The sequence below is a fragment of the Entelurus aequoreus genome, linkage group LG09 (genome assembly GCF_033978785.1).
Source record: "Entelurus aequoreus isolate RoL-2023_Sb linkage group LG09, RoL_Eaeq_v1.1, whole genome shotgun sequence".
NCBI lineage: Eukaryota > Metazoa > Chordata > Actinopteri > Syngnathiformes > Syngnathidae > Entelurus > Entelurus aequoreus.
In genome coordinates this window covers 56450077-56472834 of record NC_084739.1, presented here as the reverse complement: position 1 = coordinate 56472834, position 22758 = coordinate 56450077, and the positions used below count along the sequence as shown (strand labels likewise).

Below are 22758 nucleotides of genomic sequence, written 5' to 3'. Positions count from 1 at the left end.
GCAATATGACTCAAGTAAACAACACCAACATTTTATATGTTCCATTGAAAATATAGAACATTACACACAGCGCTCAAAAATCTAACAAAATACTTTAGTTCGACTTTGGTAAGCTATGAAGCCACACCGCTTGATGGATTGTGCTGTGCTTCAACATACGAGTATTATTAATGTGTGCATAAGCTAAGACATATTATCTGGCGTTTTGTTTCGCAAGATTATTCAAAAGCAACTTTTCTTACTTTCTGGTACCTGCTGATCTGTATTTGGGATCTGCATAAGTCCTGAAAAATTGCGCACGTCCGCCTTTGAAGTTCGTCTTTTTCTCTATCTTCTTGTTATGGGACATTCATCCTCCGCTGTTGCCATATCTAATATAAAATAGTGTAAAGTTCTTTCTTTATATCTGCCATGAAAGCGCTAAAATATACCGGTCTAGTGAGTTTATATTATTCACCCAAGGAACTTCAGTTATCAGAGAGGTTTTTCACGGGACACATTTCCGGCGAATGAGGAGATGCTGCTCCGTTATTGATTTAAGTAAATGCTGAATGTCATTAAAACAGTTAGTTCAATCGTTTGACACTTCTTCCACACCCGTCCTTGCACGCTACACCGCTACAACAAAAATGACGGGGAGAAGACGCTGCTGAAGGTGAGCGACGTAAATAAGACCGCCCACAAAACGGCGCATCCTAAAGCGACTGTCAGAAAGCGGCTTGAAGATGATCTGTAAAACATAGTTTATGCAACATTTCGACCAAAGAACCACCATTACATGTTATGTAGACCACAAGGAAGTCTTTTACATTCAGAAAAAAAAAAGATAATATGACTCCTTTAATGCGCCCTATAATCCTTATATATGAAAAAAGATCCAAAATCAATTAATCGGCAGTGCGCCTTATAATCCTGTGCGCCCTATGGTCTGGAAAATACAATACCTGATTATTCAATAATTTGAAAACATTGGTATTTATTAGAGATGTCCGATAATGGCTTTTTTGCCGATATCCGATATTCCGATATTGTCCAACTCTTAATTACCGATTCCGATATCAACCGATACCGATATATACAGTCGTGGAATTAACACATTGATATGCCTAATTTTGTTGTGATGCCCCGCTGCATGTATTAAACAATGTAACAAGGTTTTCCATAATAAATCAACTCAAGTTATGGGAAAAAATGCCAACATGGCACTGCCATATTTATTATTGAAGTCACAAAGTGCATTATTTTTTTTTAACATGCCTCAAAACAGCAGCTTGGAATTTGGGACATGCTCTCCCTGAGAGAGCATGAGGAGGTTGAGGTGGGGGTGTATATTGTAGCGTCCCGGAAGAGTTAGTGCTGCAAGGGGTTCTGGGTATTTGTTCTGTTGTGTTTATGTTGTGTTACGGTGCGGATGTTCTCCCGAAATGTGTTTGTCATTCTTGTTTGGTGTGGGTTCACAGTGTAATTGTAACATTTGTAACAGTGTTAAAGTTGTTTATACGGTCACACTCAGTGTGACCTGTATGGCTGTTGACCAAGTATGAATTGCATTCACTTGTGTGTGTGAAAAGCCGTGGATATAATGTAATTGGACCGGCACGCAAAGGCAGTGCCTTTAAAGTTTAATGGCGCTCTGTACTTCTCCCTACGTCCGTGTACCACTCCGTACAGCGGCGTTTTAAAAAGTCATAAATTTTACTTTTTGAAACCGATACCGATAATTTCCGATATTACATTTTAAAGCATTTATCGGCCGATAATATCGGCAGCCCAATATTATCGGACATCTCTAATTATAATATTTTCCTGATCGTGAAAAGCCGTAATCTTTTGATTAATTTGATTAATTATACAGCCCTTGCGCGCTGTATGAGGCCCATAGTGTGCACCAAACACACAGAAGGAACACTAAGACAAACCACGTACAATCCACAATCCACCCTGACGGCGCTGAAAAACACTCCCTCCTGATTGAGAATCAGGGACAGGTGAGGACGCCAGCGCTCAGAAGCCAAGGTCAAGTCCCTGCAAGATATGCATAGGGTATCCACGGGGTCTTAAAAAGTCTAAAAAAGTATTTTATCCAATTATTTGAATTTAAGGCCTAAAAATGTCTAAAATTCCCCTAAAATCTCATAAAAGGTCTTAAATACGATTTTGAAAGGTCTTAAAAATCTATTGACGTTCATTTTATTGAAAACTTACATAAACTTCAGTCTCGCTTTGAAATGTTTCGATTTTTGAGGATGCTATAACGTAACTAGACAAAAAACAAGATGGCGGCGCTCCCGTAAGTTGCGACAGCATTAAGTAACTATTATCAAATCCATTCTGTCAAAATACAAAGAAAAGGCGTGGGAAGCATAGACGCAATTTTTGTCATGCCTCCTCCAAAGAAGAGCGCACAGATGGAGAATGACATAGAGGAAATACGAAAGTCGCTAAACTTCATGTCAGGGGCGCTCATATGCCCGAGCTGCTACGGCGGGCAGGAATGTTGGAGAGGACGCAGAGACAGAGGATCTGCAAACTCTGGAGGACCAAGTCTTGCACTTTTTGAAAGGAAAAGATATACACGTGGATGCAAACAATATCTCAGCATGTCATACACTGCCACGCAGAGACAAAGCAAAGCCTGCAGTCCTTGTGAGCTTTGTAAACCGGAGACACAAAACGGAACTACTTAGACAAGGAAGAAAGTTGAAGGGATCAGCGGTGCATATCAACGAGCATCTGACCAAGAAAATATTGGCTATAGCACGGGAAGCACGGATCCTGAGGAAAAACTATAAGATTGGAGCCACATGGACAAGAAACGGCAAGGTTTTCATTCAGCTGAATGGATCTTCGCCGGAACAAGCAAAAGTGATACTGGTGAGAGAACTTGAAGACCTCGAACAGTTCAGATAATGTCGATTGTTCCATTTTTTGGGCAGTTACAATTGCACTCTTGTCGAGCTCATTTTTTGATCATTCCATTTTTGATGAGGACAGCTACAGTGAGATTTTTGATTAGCTCATTTTTTAAATGCTCAGACTATTTTTGTTGTTTTTTACTTTTTCTTACCTTGGATCATAAAGACGTATACTCAACACCACGTATAAACACTAACCTAATACCAAATACAAACTTGTTTTCTCTTGAACTGCTTTGGGACGCCCATAATAGAGTAAAAGTCTTGTCAGTTTTGTGCGTGTGTTTGTGTGTGTGTGGGTGTGTGTGTGTGTGAGTGTGTGTTTCAGTGCAAGTGTTTCAGTGGAGGTGGATACAAATGTGTTATCTGTACAAAGAAAAAGAAAAAACTAAAATATAATGGAGATTGAATGAAAAATATCTTTACTAATGTTGGTGATAAGGAATTAGAATGTAGAAGTACTGATAATAATCATAGTAGTGAACTGTATAATATTTATAATAACATCCAACTAGACTTACAGTATATGACAATATCAATTACAACTGCAATTCAAATGAGTTTGGCAGTGACATCGATCCGGATTGTAATCTTTACAATGATATTACCAGAAACTGTGAGTACTACACAGATGAACAATTTAAATGTGTGAATGTGGACAAATTATTTACCATAATACATTTTAATAGCCGAAGTTTGTATAAAAACTATGAAAATATTAGAGAATATCTGAGCCAGTTCAACAAATGTAGTGTTGTTGCAGTCTCAGAGACTTGACTCAATGAGAACAATGTTGTGAAATGAGATTGGAAGGTTATGAATTATTCACTACAAACAGAGTTGGAAAAAGGGGAGGAGGAGTAGCACTTTTTGTAAATCGAAATTTAAAAGATTGACAGCAAATCAACTGCTATAGCTGGAGTCTTTGAATGTATATAACTGTAGAAATTGAAGTAGAAAAATCCAAAAAAATAAATGTCAGTTGTGTTTATAGAACTCCTGGATCATGTCTAGACACATTCAATCAAACATTAGATTGTTTGTTTAGTAAGTCAAACAAGATCCATATTGTGTGTGGTGATTTCAATATTAATCTTCTGAAACCCATGGACATTACCAAAACAACAGATTTTATAACAGGATTGTACATCAATAATTTATTTCCCCTTATCACAAAACCAACCAGAATAACAGTAGACTTTGCCACACTGATAGATAACATTTTCACCAATCAACCGGAGAATCAAATAACAGCATGACTACTACTCAATAACATAAGTGATCATCTACCTGTATTCAGCATTTTCCACAATTTCTTTAATAAGAGAAAAACCAAAAAAGCAGTTCAATATAGATTTGTTAGACACCAAACACCAGAAACTATGGCAGCATTCAAGTCTGAGTTATGTGCTCAAGACTGGGGGGAGGTTTATACCTCCACAGATCCAGATGAAGCATATGAAACTTTTCTTAACATTTTCATAAAACTGTATGATAAGCACTGTCCAATTCAAAAACATGACATTAAGGACAGCACTGTTAAGGACAAACCGTGGATCACAAGGGGAATATTGAAGTCCTACAAAAAGAAAAATTATCTTTACAGAAGACATTTAAAGCACAGAACCAAAGAAACTGAACACAAATATAAAACGTACAAAATTAAGTTAACACAAATAATAAAGCACAGCAAAAGAACATATTACTGTAACCTATTAGAACAACATAAAAATAGCATCCAGGGTACGTGGAAAGTTTTAAATGGTATCATTAAAAAAAAAACCATGACAAATAAGGAACATCCAAGCTATTTCATAGAAAATAATCAAGCTATAAATGACCCTAAGGAAATAACGGATGCTTTTAACACCTTCTTTGTGAATGTTGGACCCAATTTAGCAAATGAAATTGTACAACCCGAAAACAGTGTCAAATTTAATGAACAAACCATTCAAAGCAACTTAGAATCGTTTTTTATTTCTCCCGTTCATGAAAGTGAAATCATAGAAATTGTAAATTCTCAGAAAAACAAGAAGTCAACAGACTGCTGTGACTTGGGACTTTTCTCTTGTCAAGGAAATTGTTGATTTTATAGCTGTTCCCTTCACTTATATATGCAATAGTTCTTTTATAAAAGGTGTCTTCCCAACGAAGATGAAAACGGCAAAAGTTATTCCCATCTTCAAAAGTGGAGATAAGCATCAGTTCACCAACTATAGGCCTATTTCTTTACTCCCACAATTTTCAAAAGTCCTTGAAAAATGATTCGTATCAAGATTAGACAGTTTTATTGATAAGCATCACTTGCTAAGTGAACACCAATATGGTTTTCGATCAAACAGGTCCACTTCCATGGCAGTGATGGAATTAGTTGAGGAGTTAACCACTGCATTTGATAAGAGGGAGTTTGCTGTTGCTGGCGTTTTTATTGACCTGAGCATGGCCTTTGACACCATCGATCACACATTACTTTTAAACAAAATGCAGAGGTATGGTGTCAGAGGTATTGCTCATGATTGGTTGAGAAGTTATCTTGGTGGCAGAGAACAGTATGTGCATATGAATAATGTAGATTCAGATAAAAAGATTATAACACATGGAGTACCCCAAGGTTCTGTACTGGGACCAAAATTGTTTTTATTGTATATTAATGATATTTGTAAAATCTTTAAAAAAAACTCAACTGTATTCTGTTTGCTGAGGATACAAGTCTGTACTGTTCTGGGCAAGACCTTGGCCAACTCCTAGAGACTGTAGAGAGTGAACTCCACATACTAAAGCGATGGTTTGATGCCAATAAACTATTAATCAACCTAAATAAAACAAAATATATAATTTTTGGCAAATAGGATAAACAACATACAGTGTCATATAAGAATTTATGATATGGAGATAGAAAGGGTGTATTCAACAACATTTTTGGGAATCTATATAGATGATAAATTAAATTGGAAACTGTACATAAATATACTCAAGACAAAAATGGCCAAAAATCATTGCTATGTCACATAAAATTAAAAACTCTGTAAAACAAAAGTCTCTTAACATGTTATATAATTATTTCGTACTCCCATATCTTAATTATTGTGTTGAAATCTGGGGTAACAATTACAAATCAAACATCAACTCTATTTTCTTACTTCAAAATAAAGCGATTAGAATTGTAAATTATGCGGATTATCATGACCATACCAATGCTCTGTTTATTAAATTAAAAACATTAAAACTGCACGATCTTGTTGACCTCAACACTGCTATTGTGACATACAAAGCTCATAACCACATGCTGCCTCGGTGTCTACAGGAGAGGTTCAAACCTAGGGAGAGTCCCTATGTTAAAGTTAAAGTTAAAGTACCAATGATTGTCACACACACACTAGGTGTGGTGAAATTTGTCCTCTGCATTTGACCCATCCCCTTGATCACCCCCTGGGAGGTGAGGGGAGCAGTGGGCAGCAGCGGTGCCGCGCCCGGGAATCATTTTGGTGATTTAACACCCAATTCCAACCCTTGATGCTGAGTGCCAAGCAGGGAGGTAATGGGTCCCATTTTTATAGTCTTTGGTATGACTCGGCCGGAGTTTGAACTCACAACCTACCGATCTCAGGGCGGACACTCTAACCACTAGGCCACTGAGTAGGTTTACCTACCTCAGAGGTTCAGCTGTCTTTCAGAAAGCAAACATAAGAACGAGCTTAAAAAGTAGATGTGTTTCTGTCAGGGGGGTTCAACTGTGTAACAGCTTGGATGATTCCTTAAAATGTTCCAGTTCCATTCACACATTTAAAAAACACTTTAAAGGCCTACTGAAATGAAATGTTCTTATTTAAACGGGGATAGCAGGTCCATTCTATGTGTCATACTTGATCATTTCGCGATATTGCCATATTTTTGCTGAAAGGATTTAGTAGAGAACATCTTCACAACTTTTGGTCGCTGATAAAAAAGCCTTGCCTGTACCGGAAGTAGCGTGACGTCACAGGTTGTGGAGCGCCTCACATCTGCACATTGTTTACAATCATGGCCAGCAGCAGCGAGAGCGATTCGGACCGAGAAAGCGACGATTACCCCATTAATTTGAGTGAGGATGAAAGATTTGTGGATGAGGAAAGTGAAGGATTAGAGGGCTGTGGAAGTGATTCAGATAGGGAAGATGCTGTGAGAGGCGGGTGGGACCTGATATTCAGCTGGGAATGACTAAAACAGTAAATAAACACAAGACATATACAGTATACACTCTATTAGCCACAACACAACCAGGCTTATATTTAATATGCCACAAATTAATCCGCATAACAAACACCTCCCCCCTCCCGTCCATATAACCCACCAATAAAAATCAAACACCCGCACAACACACTCAATCCCACAGCCCAAAGTACCGTTCACCTCCATAAAGTTCATACAGCACATATATTTCCCCAAAGTTACGTACGTGACATGCACATAGCGACACGCACGTACGGGCAAGCGATCAAATGTTTGGAAGCCAAAGCTGCGTACTCACGGTAGCATGTCTCCTATCCAACTCAAAGTCCTCCTGGTTGTGTTGCTGCAGCCAGCCGCTAATACACTGATCCCACCTACAGCTTTCTTCTTTGCTGTCTTCATTGTTCATTAAACAAATTGCAAAAGATTCACCAACACAGATGTCCAGAATACTGTGGAATTTTGCGATGAAAACAGACGACTTAATAGCTGGCCACAATGGTGTCCCAATATGTCCGCACAATCCGTGATGTCACGCGCAAACGTCATCATACCAAGACGTTTTCAGCAGAATATTTTGCGGGAAATTTAAAATTGCACTTTACTAATCTAACCCGGCCGTTTTGGCATGTGTTGCAATGTTAAGATTTCATCATTGATATATCTCAGGACCTGTGTTGCAATGTTAAGATTTCATCATTGATATATATCAGACTGCGTGATCGGTAGTAGTGGGTTTCAGTAGGCCAAGACCAATGTCTTGGAAAAATATATCACTCTTGGATCAACATAGTAGTTAATACCATTATCAATGTTAATTAAAAACTAAATGTGGGATATAAATAATATTGGAAGTATAATTGTTTGTATATAGTATATAATTGGTGCAAAGGTTTAACATGTGTACAAGGATATTTCACATGCCTTTACTGTGTATATAATTGAACAGTATTTATGTTGTGTACAATGTGTATTTATAATATGTTGTGAAAAGGAAATGTCATAATTTTTGGAAGCTCATCTTGTATTTGACTTTGTTTATAAGGTTAGGCGCAATAAGTGTTCAACTTCAGCCTAAACCCTTTCGGTCTGCAACATTTTAAATTTATGAATGTACAAGTTTGTTTATGTAAAACTGTTTGTTTATTTTGTTGCCCATTGACCGAAGAAATAAAATTCACAAAAATTCACAAACTACACAGCGAAACTAACTGTGCTGCCCGGTCAGACTTTATCGAACGCCACCAGCTATTGCTGTGCGCACGCAGCTGTGTGTTGACAGCTTAACTAACATAGCAGTGGAGAAAACTTAACGAAAGCCCACAGCAAAGCCCACAGCAAAGCCAAATTACTTGCATAAGATGGGTAAGTAAAAGTTCAACGATTTGTGTCTCCTGAACGATCAATTTAATGCATGGTTGAAGCCGGTGGATGGAAACGTATAAAGTGTTTAGTACCCAGATGTGCAGCCATCGAGGAGGGAAGCGTTTGTAAACATGGCGGTGAAAATGAATGGAATGATAATGTAAAAGTCAAAAATCAGGGATAAGTCGGTGTCAAAAGATGCTGAAACGCCAGAAACACTTGCACAACTTTACAAAGATGAACGTAACCCCTCTGCCACCGTGAGCAGCACGGTGGAAGAGGGGTTAGTGCATCTGCCTCACAATACGAAGGTCCTGAGTAGTCCTGAGTTCAATTCCGGGCTCGGGATCTTTCTGTGTGGAGTTTGCATGTTCTCCCCGTGACTGCGTGGGTTCCCTCCGGGTACTCCGACTTCCTCCCACCTACAAAGACATGCACCTGGGGATAGGTTGATTGGCAACACTAAAAAGTGTCCCTAGTGTGTGAATGTGAGTGTGAATGTTGTCTGTCTATCTGTGTTGGCCCTGCGATGAGGTGGCGACTTGTCCAGGGTGTACCCCGCCTTCCGCCCGAATGCAGCTGAGATAGGCTCCAGCGACCCCCCGCAACCCCAAAAGGGACAAGCGGTAGAAAATGGATGGATGCATGGAAACGTAACCCCCCCAAAGGAGTGTTATGTGGGTTAAGTGGCGCCAATTGCCAAAGGAGATCAATATGAGATGTTTAGTAGTGAAATCATACTATTTCATACAGTAAGCACACGCTCATTTCTCTGTGGTAGTAGTGTACTCAGCAGTAAAACTATATAAAAAAACTTATTTCTCTTATATTATTATTATTATTTGTTCCAATAATTTCAGGTCAGCTTCTCATGCCTAATCTTTTCTCTCCAAGTTTATACAGCAACCGACATTGTTGCCTGTTTAGTGTTTACACTCCTCTTACTGTGGGGTGAGGAAAGCAATGGAGATTTGCCAATGTGTGTATTAGCAATATGTTTTTAAAAAAGTCACAAAAAACAGGTAAAATGTATCCATACACACCAGGTACAAAATGAGCTGAGCACGTTTGAATGTTATCCACATTATTCACATCCAAATTCTGTTTGAGGCTTGCAAGCCATTGTCGCCTTCCTTCTTTTTAGACAATCATTCGGTCTGCACACACTGTTTTTCACAACTTTGTGCAGATACAGTAGTACTTACTGTAGATGTTTTTATCGGTTTGCTCAATTCTGACAGCCAAAAAAAACATTACCAAAGTTAACCATTTAGCTTTAGCAGAGATGCTAACTGTTCCTTTCACAGACAATATATTGTTGTGCTTTTTTCTACCATTGCTGATGTTGATGTTACATGAAAACACTTGATATGAAGCACACGGCACCTTTTGCTAGAAAACACTTCAATGGCAAATCTGAAAATTGGCTGTTACGATGTTTGATAATATTTTTTCAATTAGTTTACACTACAGAAGCTCTGGGGCTGAGGTTGCTCAGGTAGTTAAAAAGTTCCTCGATAGCAAGGCCCCGGGGGTGGATGAGATCCGCCCGGAGTTACTTAAGGCTCTGGATGCTGTGGGGCTGTCTTGGTTGACAAGACTCTGCAGCATCGCGTGGACATCGGGGGCGGTACCTCTGGATTGGCAGACCGGGGTGGTGGTTCCTCTCTTTAAGAAGGGGAACCGGAGGGTGTGTTCCAACTATCGTGGGATCACACTCCTCAGCCTTCCCGGTAAGGTCTATTCAGGTGTACTGGAGAGGAGGCTATGCCGGATAGTCGAACCTCGGATTCAGGAGGAACAGTGTGGTTTTCGCCCTGGTCGTGGAACTGTGGACCAGCTCTATACTCTCGGCAGGGTCCTTGAGGGTGCAAGGGAGTTTGCCCAACCAGTCTACATGTGCTTTGTGGACATGGAGAAGGCATTCGACCGTGTCCCTCGGGAAGTCCTGTGGGGAGTGCTCAGAGAGTATGGGGTATCGGACTGTCTGATTGTGGCGGTCCGCTCCCTGTATGATCAATCAATCAATCAATCAATGTTTATTTATATAGCCCTAAATCACAAGTGTCTCAAAGGGCTGTACAAGCCACAACGACATCCTCGGTACAGAGCCCACATACGGGCAAGGAAAACTCACCCCAGTGGGACGTCAATGTGAATGACTATGAGAAACCTTGGAGAGGACCGCATATGTGGGTAACCCCCCCCCCCCCCCCCCCCTCTAGGGGAGACCGAAAGCAATGGATGTCGAGTGAAGTGTCAGAGCTTGGTCCGCATTGCCGGCAGTAAGTCGGACACGTTTCCAGTGAGGGTGGGACTCCGCCAAGGCTGCCCTTTGTCACCGATTCTGTTCATAACTTTTATGGACAATTGCTAGGCGCAGTCAGGGCGTTGAGGGGATCTGGTTTGGTGGCTGCAGGATTAGGTCTCTGCTTTTTGCAGATGATGTGGTCCTGATGGCTTCATCTGGCCAGGATCTTCAGCTCTCACTGGATCGGTTCGCAGCTGAGTGTGAAGCGACTGGGATGAGAATCAGCACCTCCAAGTCCGAGTCCATGGTTCTCGCCCGGAAAAGGGTGGAGTGCCATCTCCGGGTTGCGGGGGAGACCCTGCCCCAAGTGGAGGAGTTCAAGTACCTCGGAGTCTTGTTCACGAGTGAGGGAAGAGTGGATCGTGAGATCGACAGGCGGATCGGTGCGGCGTCTTCAGTAATGCGGATGCTGTATCGATCCGTTGTGGTGAAGAAGGAGCGAGCCGGAAGGCAAAGCTCTCAATTTACCGGTCGATCTACGTTCCCATCCTCACCTATGGTCATGAGCTTTGGGTTATGACCAAAAGGACAAGATCACGGGCATAAGCGGCCGAAATGAGTTTCCTCCGCCGGGTGGCGGGGCTCTCCCTTAGAGATAGGGTGAGAAGCTCTGCCATCCGGGAGGGGCTCAAAGTAAAGCCGCTGCTCCTCAACATCGAGAGGAGCCAGATGAGGTGGTTCGGGCATCTGGTCAGGATGCCACCCGAACGCCTCCCTAGGGAGGTGTTTAGGGCACGTTCGACCGGTAGGAGGCCACGGGGAAGACCCAGGACACGTTGGGAAGACTATGCCTCCCGGCTGGCCTGGGAACGCCTCGGGAACCCCCGGGAAGAGCTGGACGAAGTGGCTGGGAAGAGGGAAGTCAGGGCTTCCCTGCTTAGGCTGCTGCCCCCGCGACCCGACCTTGGATAAGCGGAAGAAGATGGATGGATGGATGGATACAGAAGCTCCTGGTGTATTTAGTTAGTTTAACAATTTTGTTTTTCCAATGTGAAAGAGCACTGAATGAATTCATATACTTGGGGCGGTATAGCTCGGTTGGTAGAGCGGCCGTGCCAGCAACTTGAGGGTTGCAGGTTCGATCCCCGCTTCCGCCATCCTAGTCACTGCCGTTGTGTCCTTGGGCAAGACACTTTACCCACCTGCTCCCAGTGCCACCCACACTGGTTTGAATGTAACTTAGATATTGGGTTTCACTATGTAAAGCGCTTTGAGTCACTTGAGAAAAAGCGCTATATAAATGTAATTCACTTCACTTCACTACTTAAAATTCATTCTGGACCTCTGATTTTACTTTGTCGTTGTATTTTTTGTCCGTATGGATGTGAAATGGTCTTAAATTGTTTTCAAGATGGTCTTAAAAAAGTCTAAAAAAGTCTTAAATTTGACATGTTGAAACCTGCAGAGACCCTGCATGCAAGAACAGGGAGCAGAACAAAAAAAGAGTGCTGGACAGGAAATAAAGACAAGCTCAAAAGAATACACAGGAAATAATGACCTGGGGAGGAAACCAAGAAAAAGGTCATGATAGGGTGATGACATTATTATTATCATGAAGCATGACATTATTGCCTTCTTTGTTTGTTATCCTTCTAATAAGCAAGCTGTGTTAGGGAAGCAAGCTTATTTATAGAACACAATTCATACGCAAAGCAATTCAAAGTGTTACAAATTCATACAATTATTCAAATAAGGCGAAGAAAATGGTAAATTAAAAAATCTTCATGAAAATAATCATGAAATAATTCAATTAGAAGCAAAGACTGCAGTAAAATAGTTTTAGTAAAATTGTCATACGATAAGCACATATAAATAACATTTACTGCCTGGCTTTGGACAAAGTTGAGGACTGTCTCATCTTCTGGAAGAAAGTTCCAGATTTTCGGAGTATAACCGTAAAATGAAGACTCACCATGGAGACCCTGAGCTTGACAGGGCCCGTGATGGTTCATATGGTTTTAACATGTCAGAGATGTACTTTAAAAATACTTGTACTCCAGAATAACTGTAACTCTGAGAAATAGGAAGCAGTGCAGTGGCCTAAGCACTGGACTGAAATGGTTGTATTTTCTGGTTCTAGTCAGGACTCGAGCAGCAGCATTCTGGATGTACTGCAGCTGCTTTACAGGTCGTTTAGGGTCCTATTCTCCAATGAGCTTAAAGGGCAATTGCACTTTTTTTTATGATTTACAATCCTTATGTGAGATAAGCACACATATAGTTTTCTTTGTTTATGCATTCTAACTGGTAAACAAAGGTGATCATAGGTCAGCTACAATGGAGCCATTGGAAGTCGCTCTATTCCGCCTATAAAGTGTCATCAACCTCCATCAAGTATATATGTAATGTAATAACAGGCACATTTATAACATTTAATATTTACGTATTTTGCTCACTTTAATCATACGGCGTGGTGCATTAATTTCAAAAACGCATCACGACGTTCGCTTTTTCCTTCGACAACATCACTGATTATTACTCACTGCGGACTTCATGAGAGCCAACAAACATGATAAAACATTGTACAATGTCTGCTGTCATTAGGATGACGACTGACAGGATGTTGATATATTTCTGTTTAGATGAAGAATCACTCACAATCCTCGCGAAGAAAAAAGGGACCAAGCAACTTTTCGTGTCTTTCTCGCCATTTCTGGGTCTGAATTGGATGCCAAAGTTGACCCACTCGTCGGATTATGTCCTCAGCCTTCCACTATCAAGGTGAGAGGCATTATTTATGATCTACAATAAACTTTCACGATCTCTAAGTTCAGAAAGCAGCTCAACAGCCGATGAGTAAAACATAGCGACACAAGCTAGTTAGCTCCATCTGATCACGGCGCCACTATACATAGTTTTTTTGCATTAGCGCTTATAATAACAATATCAATATTACTTGGTTAATATTTTAATCACAAAATATTTTTGGATGTTTTTTTAGAGGGATTTATGGGCGGAATAGAGGACTTCCCATTGGCTCTGCTGTAATCAGACCTTTATTTACATTTATTTAAGATTTAGAATGCTTTAAAAAAGATACACCCGTCATCTTGTCTTTCATAATGATTGTGAACGATAGGCAAAAATCCATAAAAAGTCAGCGATGTTGTAGTTTTTAGCGTTTCCATATGGAGTCTACTGACAGACATAAGTTCAAACTAAACGCTATTTTGTATTAGAAATGGCAACAGCAAAGGATACATGTGCATGTACGAGCCAGTCTGCCCCACAACAAGAGGAAAGAGGAAACAGAGGAACTGATTGACTACAACGTCGAACTACAACGGCAGACTGGCAAATAGCTTTTCAAGTGAACCTCAAACTTCTATGGAGATATTTGTTGACGTCACATTTTGGAAAACTCGGGTCAAATTCCAAATGGCTCATTTGGAACAAGTTTGGAAGAAGGCAAGATGTCTTATACAATTGCTCCACATTGCCTTAATGGTTTGATTTCACATTTTTGGGACTTATCGGAATCCCAAATACACAAAAACATTTACCAACAGATAAGAAAAATTGGTTTTGCATAATAAGATCTCTTTAAAATAAAAAAGCGGCCCAACTGTACAGATTCTGGCTCGGTGGCATTTTCTCTCTTGCCTTAAGTCTGTCAATGCACGTTTTCATCCAAGATATGCACTCTGGGTGGAGCAGCCCTTAAATGTGGGCGTTCCCAGTCAAATCTGGAGTTCTGCATATTCTTCCATCGACTTAAAGGGGAACTGCAACTTTTTGGAATTTTACCTATTGTTCACAATTATTATGAGAAACATGACGATGGATGTTATTTTTTGTTTTTGCATTCCAAAAAACAAAAAATATATACAGTACAGGCCAACACACCTTCTCCTTCAATGCGTTTTCTTTATTTTCATGACTATTTACTTTGTAGATTGTCACTGAAGGCATCAAAACTATTAATGAACACATGTGGAGTTATGTACTTAACAAAAAAAGGTGAAATAACTGAAAACATGTTTTATATTCTAGTTTCTTCAAAATAGCCACCCTTTGCTCTGATACACTTTTGGCATTCTCTTGGTGAGCTTCAAGAGGTAGTCATGGTTTTCACTTCTCAGGTGTGCTTGAAGCTCATTGAGAGAATGCCAAGAGTGTGCTAAGCAGTAATCAGAGCAAAGGGTGGCTATTTTGAAGAAACTAGAATATAAAACATGTTTTCAGTTATTTCACCTTTTTTCGTTAAGTACATAACTCCATGTGTTCATTCATAGTTTTGATGCCTTCAGTGACAATCTACCATGTAAATAGTCATGAAAATAAAGAAAACCTATTGAATGAAAAGGTGTGTCAAAACTTTTGGCCTGTACTGTACATATATACATGGATGTCATTGTGATTTTTTTTAATGTTGACTGGATGTTTTTATAATATCCACAAAGTTCAATGAGCAAGTTGTGTTATGTGTGACCATGTTTGTTGAATTTTTGTACTGGTTGATTTTTTTTGTGTGCACCATGACTAGGGAAGGTTGTTTGGATTAAATCATATAAGTGAATGCTGTAGGCTCAAAAGTACAATTAAAGCCATAGTTACAGCCGTTGACCACCAGATGGTGACAAAATGGCAGCACTCAGACCACTGGATATTCATTTATGAAATAGATACACCGCTCCGGTCAAACTCGTTTCTTGAACTCCTGCCAGCTGGCGGGCAAAACTGAAGATGCTGGCGGGCCGCATTTGGCCCGCTGGCCGTAGTGTGGTCATCCCTGATTTAGTTGAATTCATCCTCAAGGTTACTTTATTAGTTTGCCCTTTCAATACCTTTTCAGTCAATGAAGCTTTAAATATACAAGCTCTGTGTTATTATAATGTCCAACATCCATGCAAGAAGATTGCATTATAGAAATTCTGTTTATCACTAGGGGTGTAACGGTACGTGTATTTGTATTGAACCGTTTTGGTACGGGGGTTTCGGTTCGGTTTGGAGGTGTACCGAACGATTACACATGCTAGCAGCGACCGGGCTAGGACAACATGTAAAAGCCAGAGCTGGAAGACCCTCCTGCCTCGTTAAGATCTCCCATTTGGGAACACTTTGGCTGCGCGATACAACCATGGAGGACGGAGGTTTGGCGACATTGTTCAGCATCTGCTTCTGACAACACGTCAAACATGTGTTGCACCTTTCCTGCTTCCGGCTCCCAGACCGTAGTCGAGGAGCGCAGGGGAGACACTCCTCCATGGCCGATTTATTCTCGGGGGCAACACCCTTCACTCTACTCGGCAGTGGGTCTCCACAGCTCCGGACTCCAGGGTAAATGACGAGTCTGGCGATTAGTTGCAAATCGTGGCTTTATTGAGGTCTTGCACACAGCCAATCCAACAAAACACTAGCCACTCCCCGCACTCAGCTACTGCTCCCTCACCTCGCTCGCCCACACACTCACCTCACATGCTGTCACATATTAAAGGGCCACACACACACATACGCTACTCTCATAACACATGCTAACCCATTTCAAGCGTCACCACCGCATTCAAGCAGCCTCTCCTCGGCAAGTCAGGCAGGGCTAAAGCAATAACAAATGTTTTTATAGCAGCAGATATAAGTCCACATTGCATTAAAAACTAGAATTTGACCCACTTCTATGGTGGAAGAACAATGAGCCCATATATCCTCTTACTGCCAAGTTAGCCAGGCTGGGGGGGGAGTTAATCTGAGGCTGAGTTGACTTGAAACTGTTCAATGTTGCACTTTTTATATGTAGAAGAAAAGTTTTGTCATTTTATTTAATCTGAGCAACAACTTGAGGCAGTTTAATGTTGATTAACGTGGACCCCGACTTAAACAAGTTGAAAAACTTATTGGGGTGTTACCATTTAGTGGTCAATTGTACGGAATATGTACTGTACTGTGCAATCTACTTATAAAAGTCTCAATCAATCAATCAAGCAAAAGAGCACTTTATATGTAGAAAGGTTTTGTTAAGAAACCATTCTGAGCCTTATCTTATTTAGTTTTTATTTTATACATGTTGACCACATTAACCCTGGCAATGGACCCTGTGTGTATATGTATGTTATGCCATTGTTTACAAATTTGGTAAATAAATAACCCAAAAATGTATATTTTTTTGTTTTCTTACTGTACCGAAAATGAACCGAACTGTGACCTCTAAACCGAGGTACGTACCGAACCGAAATTTTTGTGTACCGTTACACCCCTATTTATCACATCTACTTTTAGTCTGGTTATGGTAACAAGGTCTACCAGAAAATATCTACCATGTATGGAGATATCTGCTGATGTCACAGTTTGATAAAAGTCACAAGTCGGGGGAAATCTCAAATGGCTTGTTTGAAAGAAGACACAATTGTTTTATAGATATCTTTTTATCACCTCCATTGTTTAAATTTCAATTTTTTGGCACTTAGTCCCTCGCTTCCTTGCTCCCAGTAAGTTTCTTCTAGATCATAAATAATGTCTCTCAACCGGTACAGAAGAAGTCTGAGTAGGTATTCCCACAAGTTGGTACACTTTGACAGCAATTTAGGACACGGAACTGGTGAGGACGACACAAAAAGACCCCGACCCCCAGCCCTTTTCTTCGTTAGGAATATGAGACATTTTTCATCTAAATGGGAACATATAAACATCCTATTCATCAGCATCCTAATGACATCAGACCTTATACTGTGAGTGATGTGTTATTATATTTGTTGGCCCCTTTAAAGTCTGCAGTGAGCAGAAATCAGTGAAGAAAAAACAAAAAAGCAAACGTCAGGATGCGTTTTTGAAATTAATGCGCCGCATATGCTTTAAAATGATCAACATACGTAAATATTAAATGTTTTTATGAATGTGCCCGTTACTACATTACATATATACATCCATCATGTATATAAAACCTCAATGGAAGTGTCTATAAATGTTTTCATTCAACCAGGTCATTGTCATCTCAGGTCATTCAATCGATCGCAACTGGACTGTTTTCTGTTCTCAATGGAGATGTTTGGATGTTTTTTAAGGGCTTTATAGGTAGAATTGCGCGGCTCCAATATGCTCCATTGTAAGCGAACATTTATTTAATATTTAGAATCCAAAAACAAAAAATAAAATCCATCGTCATGTCTTTCATAATGATTGTGAACAATAAGCAAAATTTAAACAAAACGTGCAGTTCCCCTTTACCTTTACTTGCGTTCACTCAATGTTTCTTTCATCCCCCAAAAAACATGTGACATAATTCATTTTTTTTGTCTTCTTTCCATCCAGGATGCTGTCCATGCCCATGCAGCCTGGCCAGCAGTACGTCATAAAACCCAAATATTACCATGCACACACCACCCACACACAGACGCACATTCAACCTCCACTTGCAAGGCCAATCCCTCTAACAGGACACCACCCATTACAAGGTAAATATTCTTACTTCCACTTCAGACTTAAATGTGTTTGTTGTGCAAAGGATAACAGGTCAACTGGACACTGGCAAATATAATAAAATAGAAAAAAACATATTGCTTTTGAATTGTGGTTCAATAAAACTTTTTGAAAAAATAAACAAAGGAAACTGGTCCATACAAAATGATATTATCCTTAAAAGGGATTTATGATGATAGTAACACACTTATTTGAGGTCTAGAAATGAATTGGATTGTCTTTGGTTTAAATTTTGATCCACAGTCACATTTATAACCTACTTTCTGCAATTGTCTAAAAGAGGTTGATTTGTTGAGCTGTTCCCAGATTGCAAATTAAACTACACCCCACCCTCTCCAAAAGTATCATAATGTATCTTTTTAAAAAGTACACTGTTTAAATATATATTTTAGGGTTGTCAAACAATTAAAATAGTTATTACGATTAATTGCATTTTGTTCATAGTTAACTCAAAATTAGTCGCGATTAATTGCAGAAAGATATAATTTTTCGTCATTAATAAGTGTACCCTAGACCAGGGGTGGGCAATTAATTTTTACCGGGGGCCGCATGAGCAACCCGAGCAATGCTGGAGGGCCACACCGACAATATTTCAATTAAGTTTTGCACAAATTATTTTTGATCTACCGTAAGATAGATAATAATAATAATAATAATATTTTCATTTAACCTAACTTATCTTTATACAAAAGCAGATGGCTTTTGATGGTTTTATTTTTAACACTTTCTTACACAACACTTCCTGATGTATATTACAATACAAAAATTTCAATTTCTGTCACTTCATCCTGCATCCTCTTTGTTGTGAACGTAGCACGTCTGTAAGGTGATTGGCGAAGAAGGAAGAAGCGTTGCTGTTGCGGAAATGAGGAGTGAGGATTGGTTTTCCTTTTGGAAAGAACGAGATAAGTTGAGCTGTGTTAGTATAGCATGCTCAATAAAAGTTTAAAAAGAACGTCAGACTTGGTGTGCACTTCTTCTGGACGCTACAATTGATGTCACAAGTGGGATGAAATGCCTCCCAGTTCGCCTTGCCATCAAACCTGGGAGTCTTCATTGAGGGCGGAATTCCCCCCGTGGCAAGCAGCGTGGCTGCACCTGTAAACGCTCTCTCTCTCTCTCTCTTTGCGGCGAGCTCCTCACGTGGCACGTACCTCCCGATGACGTAGCACACAAGCGTAAAGCGCTAAGTTTTACTTCTGACACCAATTGTAGCGTCCAGAAGAAGTGCACAGCAAGTCTGACGCAATTTTTAAACTTTTATTGAGCAAGCTATACTAACACAGCTCAACATATCTCGTTCCTTCCACACGCACGTCTCCTCACTTCTCATTTACACAACTCAAGAAGACAACATCTACTTCAGCAGGTCGTTACACTATATTCTTTAAACACAGCAACATGTGTACCACAAATAAGCACACGGCTTTACCTTTACTTGGCAGTCCATGTCTTTTTTAAAACACGCCATTTGTCATCATCTTTTCTCTTTTTAGCGTCTCGTGGATAACCGGGCATCACTTGTCGCTGTGCGCCTTCCCTCACAGGACATACGCACATATAACACTTTTCAAAATAAAAGCAGCACAGTTGTATTGCACGCACGACAAAGATGTTTTTTAAAATGTATTTTGTATTTGTGATTGCCGCTGCGCGCACGAGCATACGTCCACACGGAAGTAATACAAATAACGCTTTTCAAAACAAAAGCAGCACTGTTGTATTGCACACTCGAAATAGATACTTTTTTAAATGTATTTTGTAGTTTATAATTGGCCTCACGCGGGCCGGACAGGGACGTACAAGGGGCCGGATGCGGGCCGCAGAATGCCCAGGTCTGCCCTAGACAGATAATTAATACGTTTTTAATACCATGACTGGAACATTAATTTGATTTAATTAAATGTTTTTAAACATTATGCTTTTTGAAACAGCTCTTGAAACATGTTTTTAAAGAGAATTTAAAAAAAATACATGCCGTTGCTATGGTGTCCTGCCAGAGTTTGTATTTTGTTGGAATACAGCATTTGTATTCCTGCTTTAGGAACACTTGCATTTAGAGGAGATAAGCTACACTTCAATGTTTAGATAGCAGTTTCACGCTATCATTTTATTAACTTAAAATGTGGATTGTTAGGATTAGAGATGTCCGATAATATTGGACTGCCGATATTATCGGCCGATAAATGCTTCAAAATGTAATATCGGAAATTATCGGTATCGGTTTCAAAAAGTAAAATGTATGACTAAAACGCCGCTGTACGGAGTGGTACACGGACGTAGGGAGAAGTACAGAGCGCCAATAAACCTTAAAGGCACTGCCTTTGCGTGCCGGCCAAATCACATAATATCTACGGCTTTTCACACACACAAGTGAATGCAAGCCATACTTGGTCAACAGCCATACAGGTCACACTGAGGGTGACCGTATAAACAACTTTAACACTGTTACAAATATGCGCCACACTGTGAACCCACACCAAACAAGAATGAAAAACACATTTCGGGAGAACATCCGCACCGTAACACGACATTAACACAGAACAAATACCCAGAACCCCTTGCAGCACTAACTCTTCCGGTACGCTACAATATACACCCCCGCCCCCCCCACCCCCAACCACGCCCACCTCAACCTCCTCATGCTCTCTCAGAGAGAGCATGTCCCAAATTCCAAGCTGCTGTTTTGAGGCATGTTAAAAAAATTATGCACTTTGTGACTTCAATAATAAATATGGCAGTGCCATGTTGGCATTTTTTTCCATAACTTGAGTTGATTTATTTTGGAAAACCTTGTTACATTGTTTAATGCATCCAGCGGGGCATCACAACAAAATTAGGCATAATAATGTGTTAATTCCACGACTGTATATATGGGTATCGGTTGATATCGGAATCGGTAATTAAGAGTTGGACAATATCGGAATATCGGATATCGGCAAAAAAGCCATTATCGGCCATCTCTAGTTAAGATCATGCTTTGACTATCAAAGGTGATATTTTTTTCTACCTGAATAAATGTTTCTGATTTTCTGTATTTCACAATGTTTTAACCTTCTCTACCTACGTATTAATACAATATAATATTCCGCCAATTAAACATTCTGTAATTGTGGAATATCAATCAGAACAGGTTATAAAATAATATACTATAGCGATGGTAATATTGTGTAGTGAACTGTAATTACCCAATGTGGGCTGCAGAGGGCAGTGGCAGGCATGCCTGCAATATTAAACCTAGTCTCAGTTGTAGCGAAGAAGAAGACAAGATTGTTCATAGAGTCTTTTTCCCTCATATCGCCGCTGCCATTTCAATACACTTAATTTCAATCTGCCAGAAAACATTTATTTAGGTAGAAATATCACAGAATAACACAGAATAATAATGTAGCATGATCATATTGTAAGACAATTTTCCTTGTTTTGTTTGTTAGACCGGATGTGAAGCGTAGCGCTATTATTGTGAAGCCGCCAACCGGACCCGTGTGATTGGTGTGAGAAAACACTTAACATGTTTTGACGAAAATCTCAGATACAAGTGACTTTAGACTTCCTCTCTACCGTTTTTGTTTCTGCTGAGCTTGTAATCCATTTTACTAGAGCAGTTTGAGTAAAAATCTACATTTCGTGTTATTAATGCACATAACTGTAATCCAAACAAGGACGTGAAGTTCCTTGTCACTACAAGCCATAATGTTCGCCAGCAGCATTTGCTCCTATGATGTCGTCTTACGGCAATTGAAGGTAAGATTGCCTTGTCCTGTCCGGAGAAGGACTTGCCATGGCTTTGGATCTGAGATTTCTATAAGGTCCCCCTTTCTTTGTGCAGTCCTGCTAGCTATTTTTGAAGTTGTGATTCAACTAACTGGACGCCAATACTCACAACACACGCCAAGCTACGGAACACGCCAAGGGTCAAAAACGTTAATCGCGCCTTTAAAAAATTATCGCTGTTAAAGGAACTTATAGTTAACGCGTCGTTATTGTGTTAACTTTGACAGCCCTAATATATTTGAAAACAAACATCTCCGCTATTTTTTTGAAAAACTGTGTAAAATCAATCAATCAATCATCAATCCATCCATCCATCTTCTTCCGCTTATCCGAGGTCGGGTCGCGGGGGCATCAGCCTGATGAAGCCCAGACTTTCCTCTCCCCAGCCACTTCGTCCAGCTCCTCCCGGGGGATCCCGAGGCATTCCCAGGCCAGCCGGGAGACATAGTCTTCCCAACGTGTTCTGGGTCTTCCCCGTGGCCTCCTACCGGTTGGACGTGCCCTAAACACCTCCCTAGGGAGGCGTTTGGGTGGCATCCTGACCAGATGCCCGAACCACCTCATCTGGCTCCTCTCTATGTGGAGGAGCAGCGGATTTACTTTGAGCTCCCCCGGATGGCAGAGCTTCTCACCCTATCTCTAAGGGAGAGCCCCGCCACCCGGCGGAGGAAACTCATTTCGGCCGCTTGTACCCGTGATCTTGTCCTTTCGGTCATAACCCAAAGCTCATGACCATAGGTGAGGATGGGAACGTAGATCGACCGGTAAATTGAG

At 40.4% G+C, this 22758-nt stretch overlaps 1 protein-coding gene across 7 annotated transcripts in view; it reads left to right on the top strand.

Annotated features, from left to right (window-relative positions):
- Positions 1-22758, top strand: part of ltbp1 (latent transforming growth factor beta binding protein 1) — a 318864-nt gene that overhangs the window by 88805 nt on the left and 207301 nt on the right. For 6 of the 7 annotated variants that reach the window (XM_062058983.1, XM_062058978.1, XM_062058981.1 and 3 more), the window contains exon 4: positions 18043-18185. In XM_062058983.1, the coding sequence (XP_061914967.1) occupies positions 18043-18185 (143 nt within the window). Of the gene's footprint in view, positions 1-13382; positions 13522-18042; positions 18186-22758 lie in introns of all 7 variants that reach the window. The other variant, XM_062058982.1, reaches the window with a different exon arrangement.